Source organism: Danio rerio, chromosome 15, assembly GCF_049306965.1.
Source record: "Danio rerio strain Tuebingen ecotype United States chromosome 15, GRCz12tu, whole genome shotgun sequence".
Taxonomy (NCBI): Eukaryota; Metazoa; Chordata; class Actinopteri; order Cypriniformes; family Danionidae; genus Danio; species Danio rerio.
In genome coordinates this window covers 33,428,618-33,436,617 of record NC_133190.1, presented here as the reverse complement: position 1 = coordinate 33,436,617, position 8,000 = coordinate 33,428,618, and the positions used below count along the sequence as shown (strand labels likewise).

Genomic DNA, 8,000 nt, shown 5'->3' with positions numbered 1-8,000 from the left:
ATTAAGGCAGTTCTGAAGGCAAAGACGGTCCAACCCGGTATCAGTGGTGTGTACCTAATAAAGTGGCTGCTCAGTGTATCTGTGTAAATGCTATACATTAGATTAGTCTGTACCGAAGCCAAACCTGGAACTAATCTTAACAAAGATCAGTCAGAACATGAGTACACCCAAATGAATATGTAGAAGAAAAAATATTATATAACACTTTTAATTAACAGCACAAGAGAAACGCAATATATGAAATTGTCAATTTTGTAGTCTGTAATTGTATTTTTGCAATAACTTGTTTAAATGTATTTCTATTCTAAAGATGTTAGGAGATCAGACACATATTTTAATGAATATAATTTTTTAATAAAACTGCACCATCAATTACAGCCGTTATTCACTGAGAAATGGATGAAAATGTTCATTTTTAATAGGAGGTAAACTCATTCAAGAACTCATTTAGTACAATATTCATATACAGATGAGAAAATATGGTACATGCAAAAATTTAGAGATTACACTTAAAAGATTTTCTTTTTTTCCTTTTCCCCGAATCAGATGAAAACATTAATAAATTTACAAATACAGATTTCAACTCTAATTACGGCGCAGTTCTTGTTCAGAACCTCTAGAGGGAGATAAATACTAGTTAATAATCATTCCGTCTTTCTCAGTTGAAGCTTTTGAGCTCTATAATCTCAATCAAAACATTTCCAAGAGCAAGGATATTCTCTCAGACGTGTCAATGTAAACACTTTTAAATGAGAAACTGCTTTTATCCTGCCTAATTCTGCAGTATCACTTCGCAAATCATCTCTTTTTCTATTTGCCAGCCAGGTAAAATGGAGTCCTTCCTTGTTTAACTTCTTATGACTTTAGGTGAGGAAGAAGGTCTTTAGCTTGAAGCAGTTGCGTTTTTCTCGTTGAAGCCGGAGAAATGTGAGTATTATCTTTGCGCTGTTCTGAAGCTGAGAGGTACAATGAGTGACCCTTTTTGTCCAGAACGATTTGCTATTTTCATTTTTATCGTGTATTAAAATGCCCCTGGCGAATCCCTGAGGATTTCAGATGGCTTTCAAATTAAATTTCTTTGAGGTTTGTTCAGTGTAGGTAAGGTTTAGCCATTAAACCCTGGCTTATTTGAGGGTGTGATATTTTAAGTGGTTTGGGCAGCTCATAATTCTTCATTATTTAATTGATGTTGGTTTAATTTATAGGCAAATTTGAACTAGATATTACTATAAACTGTCCTTCGCCAGCTTCATGTGGAAATTAATTTGAATGTTGTATGGTTGTTATGACATAAAACAAGCAAAACATCCAATTCATGCATATATGATGAGACTAATAGTACTTCCAGAGCAGTAATTCAGTTTGGTTTTGACAAATCATAACTCTTCCTGCAGGTACAAAATGCAAGTCCTGTCTGGGTTTAAACTCAAGACACCTTTGAGTGTATTTATTACTCCCTAATGACCGTTCTGTTTAAATACATCGTAAAACTGGTAGGTGATGCCATAATAAATTATCTGATGAGAAAAAAGACAGAACATTTGGTAATAAGTGGAGAAATGGTAGCTTTAGTTTATTTGTTAGTGTTTACAATAGAAATCTGCTCCAGTTTGTTTCCATCTGTGTCAAACCATGAGTCACTGCATGTAGAGCTGTGATTGCAAGGTTCTGCAATTTAAAATCAAAAAGCACAAAGACTATTCAATGGCCTGGCTCAATAAAATATCTATAGTTTTGGACCGTTAACATGCTAGTGTTAGGATTTTTTTTTTCAAATGAAGAAACAAACCATCAAAGCCACTTCTCAGTTATTTAAAGAGACCAGAAAATATTCCACATCATTAAAATTTAAGTACCAAATCCACTAAAATGAGACACTTTTTAAACCCAGACAATGTGTGTGTAATAAAACAATGTGGTCATAATGGTAGGCCTAATAAATGTGCCAGAATAAAGGTTACAGCATTTTACTGTAATAAAAACATGTTTCATTTTGTAAAGGCAAGCTCATAGCTTAAACACTAGTTTTTGGACCATCAAACTTATTTTTTAACTTGATGGATACAAGGTAAAAATCAGCTATATGTTTTAGAGCATGGGTTCCCAAACTGTTGCTCACACCATAATAGGCCTATATAAACGCAGGCATAGTGACAACACAAAAAATTGCAACAGTCTAACAACCATTGGCTATAATTTATATAGTCATTTATTATTTGTTTAATTTAATATTAACCTCAGCTAAAGAGATTGGTGGGCAAAATATTTTCAGCACAAGGTTTATTCTTGGTTTATTTTTGAGACTGCTACTCAGAAATCATCCTCAATGTTCAGTTGTTGCCTGTGTTCATTTTTGATTAATTTGGTTGCCATAAAGGTGTCTGAAAGTTTAACCTGGTGCTATAAAATCAATCTAGCCTACTATCTGACTCTATTGCTGTGTTGTTTATCTAACGTAAATACACCAATCCTATGAAAAAAAAAGCAGATGGCTTTAATTTGCATGTGGTTGCTTTTTTATTTAACTATTAACTACTATTTTTATCTTTTGAGGGTTATGGATAAATATGGTAATTCTAGTTGTTTAGTCAAATTTATTTGACCTTTGGAAAACACCAAGTGACTGCTATTGGCCTGCAACCACCCCGGGGTCTCTCATTCATACATACACTATGGCCAACAATTTAGACTATCCAATATCGCATGTCTTTGGTCTGGGGGAAACTAGAGCACCTGGCGGAAACCCATGCAAACACAGGGAGAACATGCAAGCTCCACAAAAAAACACCAACGGACCCAGCTGAATCTCGATCCAGCGTCCTTCTTGTGAGGCAGTGCTAACCACAGCGCTGCATAATTATCTTTAAATAGCACAAAATGTTAAGAGGATGTTTGCTAACCCCTAAAAATGCACCTCATCACTAATTTAATTTAATAAAATAACACTGAAGGGTTAGAATTGATTTGTTATTAAAATCGACTAATAGTAATAGTAATGCTATGTAACCTTGCATGTATAATCTATTTTAGCAAAATGAACATTTTATTATTCACGTGGGAACACTAGGGTATTATTTTATCATTCATTCATTAATTTTCCTTCAGCTTAGTCCCTTTATTCATTTAGGGGTTGTCACAGCGGAATGAACCGCCAACTTACCCAACATGTTTTACACAGCGGATGCCTTTCCAGCTGAAACCCAGTTCTAGGAAACTTCCATCCACAATCATTCACACACATTACAACCAGTTTATTCAGATAGAGCATGTCTTTGGAATGGGGGGGAACCGGAGCACCCGGAGGAAACACGGAGAATACATGCAAACTCCACCCAAACTGACCCAGTTCGATTGAACCAGCGATGTGTTTGCTGTGAGCCTGGCGACAGTGCGAACCACTGAGCCACCGTGTCGCCATAATTTTGTCATTTACCTTTAATTTAGAGGCCTATCGTGCCCTTCCCCCACCAAGTAAATACATCTGCGGGAAAAGTAACGTTATTGAAAAGAGCGTGGAGGACTCCAGGTTTCGAGGTGCAGAGGAAATATTAGTTATTAAATGTTTTTTTTTCCAGTAAACTATTCCTTAATTTACACTTATCGTGCATGTACCGTAAATTGGTCTTCTTAAGAAACATTTTCTCCTGACATGAGAGACAAGCAGAGGTAAGTTAACGTTAACTTGTGTGAGGAAATATCAAATATTGTGTTAAAAATAGTAAATGACTCTGCGGATGAGAACAGTCATTATTAATCTTGTTATTTGAGCTTCATTATTCTGTTTATAGTGTTTAACTTACTGGCACTGTCTGGAAGATTTTTAACGGATATTGTGCAATGTTTACTTTAAAACAAATAACGTGTTAATAGGCTACATTTGTGCTTATTATTTGTATATTTATGTAGTAATCATTTTATAATCGTAGTAAAGTTATTTGTGATTATAAAACGTTGTTGGGCACAGCACACGCTTTTGTTTACAGACGTCATTGATTTAAGGCCTGAAGTTTCCCGCCATTGTGCGATCATTCAACATTAGTATAAGTATTAAAATCGATAAAATACAAATAGTGCATCCAATTTGTTGCAAATTTATTAGATAATGTTATATAAAATACGATTTTATCATGTTATTTCTGTTTTACAGTTTCAGCTAAACAATACCAATGTAACGTTAGCGTGGTTGCTAAGGTATGTCGTTTTTAAAGCGAAAACATGGATCCGCTGTGGAGTACTGTTGTCAGTTTTCTGTGCAAATCTAATATGTTTGCTCTGTAATGTGCTGTTTCAGTTGGTAATAAGAGCACCGAGTCTTCCAATAACAGTTTAATATCTGAACGGATATCCTAAGGTCTGACTCATCCCTCTGAGAGAGAAAACCTCATTTATGATGATTCATCCGCATGAACCTGTGAGTATTCTTCATCCTTTTTCCAAACAAAACATCAGATATTCTCTAATTAATATAATGACTCACGTGTCAGGTTCAGTTGTGATGTGATAACTGAAGCACTAGATGGAGCTGGAGTTTGATATTTCACTTATCCTGAATTTTTTTTTGCTCAATGAGATCATCAACTTCTAGAGTGTCAGGACCATCTCCATTACAGGGCACTTAAATGAGCTTTTTGTCTGTCTGATCTCCGTCAACTAGTGGTAATGCGTGCGCTCACACAAGCCAAGATGGATCTAATGAAGGCACTCAAGCACACACACAACCTTTATTCAGACGTCTTGAAAGGCTGTGCTTTTTAGCTCATCACTGGACAGTGGTAATTATACGAGGTCACCCTTGTCTCGCTTACTGCTGCCAGACAGCCGAGGCCCTTAAATCTTTGAAAACTGTGTGTGAACACAATGGATATTCAGACGTCTTCTGTCATGCCAATGTTACACTGTACTGCAGCGCTGGAATTAAATGAATGTTATTGTCTCCTGAGGGGCCATTTAACATCAACACATTTCTCATTCGATTGTTCTGCTCGAGCATGGCTAAATTACACTTAAATTTTTCGTATCTCACCTCCCTTCTCATTTTCAGTAATGAACGAGCAGAGGCTGAAGTCCATTCTGTGGCCACCAAGGACACTTTTCTTTATTACCGTCCATTATGAGGCAGAATGTTTCCGTTTCTGTCTTCTGTCTACAACCGTAACCGAGATCCCTTCCTTCTCAGACGTAATAATCGAGACTTTCTCCTCAAGGGCGATTTTGAAGCGTTTCAAAGTAATGTGATACCTGACCATCAAGGTTTAAAGCTGATTTATCTTTTCATTAATACAATCTAGGGAGCGAATTGATTTCATTGAGCGTTAATGTATCATTTTCTTAAACATACTTTTGAACAGAGACAGTGAAAGAATTTAAGACACCTCAAATATGAAGGTCAATGTTTTAGTAACACTTTACTATAAGGTTCTGTTGTTTAACATGAACAAACTGCAGTATTTCGAAAGCATTTGTTCATTTTAATGATAATTTTAGCATTTAGATATCATTAATATGAAGCACTGTATCTGATGGTATTTAATGATTGTTTTAATAAAGATTAATGAATGTCATAACAAATTTATTGCTAGTTAGGGTAGCAATTGTTAGGGTCAGATAGAATATCTTTATACATTTTTTGCTATTTCTGCACAGAATTTTGTAAATTTTGTAATTTTAGGAATATCGTAGCTAAAAGTGTAATATGGAATAAAAAAATAACCTTTTTAACTCTTATTTAATGTTTACAATGCAAATCCAACTAGATCCATAAACAAAGCAAGTCTTTCATATAATAAATCTACTAAAGGACAGAAAATATTACTTTACAAACTGTATTGCAAATAAATCAAATGAACATTTTCATATTAGTCAATAATATTACAGAAATAATTTAGAAACTGAATAAATATATATCTACACACACTTATACAGGTAAAAAAATAGACTCTAGGCTAAAACCTGCGTGTTTCTGCTCGTGCAGATTTCGTGTGGGCTTAGTTATAGTTAATGCATGAATTAATGTTACATAATAAGACTTTAATGTCACCTAGGTGCTACCAAAAAGAGTATTTAATAGCAAATTTTAACATTTACTAATAGATTAAAGATTTTATTTGTTAGTATTATTAAATGTACTTGAGTGGATGTACAAAGTTGATGTTTTGTTCATAATAATGCAACATTAATGAAGATCAGTATACAGTGGAATAAATGCATGTATTTGTTAAAGTTAGTTAGCTGACATCAAGGTTTAATTGTTTAACATGAACAAACTGCAGTACTTCTAAAGAAGTTGTTCTTATTAATGTTATTTTCCGCATTTAGATATTATTAGTATCAAACATTGTATTTGATAATGTTATGTAATGATTGTTTTAACAAAGATTCATAAATGCCATGAATTATTTTTCTTTGTTAGTTGTAGTTAGGGCCAGACAGAATGTGCAGACATTTTTTGCTATTTCTGCACACAATTTTGTAATTTTGGGAGTATCATAGCTAAAAATTTAATATATGGAATAAAAAAATAATACCTTTTTAACTTGTATTTAATGTTTGCAATCCAAATCCAATTAGATCCATAAACAAAGCAAGTCTCTAATAAATAAAAAATATACTAAAGGACACAATATTACTTTACAAAATGTATTGTAAATAAATCTAATGAACTTTATATTTTTCAATAATATTACTGAAATAATTCAAAATAAATAAATGTACTATACATTTACACAAGTAAATAAATAGACTCTGGGCTAAAATCTGCGTATTTCTGCACATGCAGATTCCGTGCGGGCCTAGTTATAGTCAATGCATGAATTCATGTTAAGTAGACCTTAATTTGACCTAGGTGCTACCAAAAAGAGTATTTAATAGCTAATTTTAACACTTACCAATACATTAAACATTTTATTTGTTAGTATTATTTATTGTACGTGAGCAGACAAAAAGTTATTTTTTGTTCATAATTATGCAACATTAATGAAGATTAATATACAGCAGAATAAAGGCATGTGTTTGTTAAAGTTAGTTAGCTGACATTGAGTAAATAAGATGTTTTTGTAACATTTAAACAATATCAAATCAGACGTTGAATATTTAAACTAAAGCACACGTCATGCTAAATATTACACAAAAAGTAGGTTTTAATTGATAAATAATTTCCATGAGAGTGGCTTTTCATGTAGTTTTACTATGGCAAATTGTTACTTAAGCATATGATTTAGGTCTTGAAGGGCCACTTTATGCTAAGAAAATAAAAATAATTTTTTATTTTTTTATTTTTTGATAATTTAAGCATCATAAAAAACTCAGTTTAGCAAAGTGGAAGTGACATTCACCTAAAAAACCTCTACATTTCTTTATTCTGTTAAACACCAAAGAAGATTTATTGAAGAAATCTGAAAACCTGTAACTATTTATGTCCATAGTAGGGAAAACAAAAGCAATGGAAGTCAATGCTTACAGGTTTCCAGATCTCTTCAGTATATCTTCTTTTGCGTTCAACAGAAGAATGTCAGGTTGAGTAAATGATGACAGAATTTTTTGGGTGAACCATACCCCTTTAATGCTTCTCATGTGGCTGTTAATCTAGCTTCCGGCATGTGCTGCAGAGTAAATGATGACATTTGATCAGGATAGTTCTGGCATCCTCACCAGAATCTGCAAGGAACAGTGATATGCAGCAAAAAAGACAGAGACACTCGGAGACACAGAGTTAAGTAACTGAAGGTTCAGATAAAAGCGTGTAAAGGGCCCTCAACAGCTCTCCTTACACTGACACCATCTGCTCGGCACTGATGTGAACTCGCGCGTACCGCACAGCCTCTGTTTGTGTGAAGCTTCTCGAGCGGCTGATGAATAGAGCGTCTGCTTTGTAGTGTGTGCCAATAACTTTGATGGCAGATCATTAGAATGAGCGCTAACATCTTTTCTGAGTGGCCTTTTTTGTCGCATTCCTTGATGTGTACAGGTGTGGATAAAGGAGGAAAGATCCCTATTTGAATTTG

General features: G+C 34.0%; 2 protein-coding genes across 31 annotated transcripts in view; one reads left to right on the top strand and one right to left on the bottom strand.

Annotated features, from left to right (window-relative positions):
- Nucleotides 1–8,000, bottom strand: part of or40a1 (odorant receptor, family 40, subfamily A, member 1) — a 617,996-nt gene that overhangs the window by 510,330 nt on the left and 99,666 nt on the right. The gene's annotated exons all lie outside the window — the stretch shown is intronic.
- Nucleotides 3,342–8,000, top strand: part of msi2b (musashi RNA-binding protein 2b) — a 413,474-nt gene continuing 408,815 nt past the window's right edge. For 16 of the 29 annotated variants that reach the window (XM_073922876.1, XM_073922883.1, XM_073922870.1 and 13 more), the window contains exons 1-3: nucleotides 3,342–3,666; nucleotides 4,148–4,191; nucleotides 4,292–4,411. Coding sequence is in view for 19 of the 29 variants with exons in the window: in XM_073922882.1 (XP_073778983.1) it covers nucleotides 4,404–4,411 (8 nt within the window). In the remaining 10 variants the exon portion in view is untranslated. The remainder of the gene's footprint in view (nucleotides 3,667–4,147; nucleotides 4,192–4,291; nucleotides 4,412–8,000) is intronic. The other 13 variants (XM_073922868.1, XM_073922871.1, XM_073922856.1 and 10 more) reach the window with 1 other exon arrangement.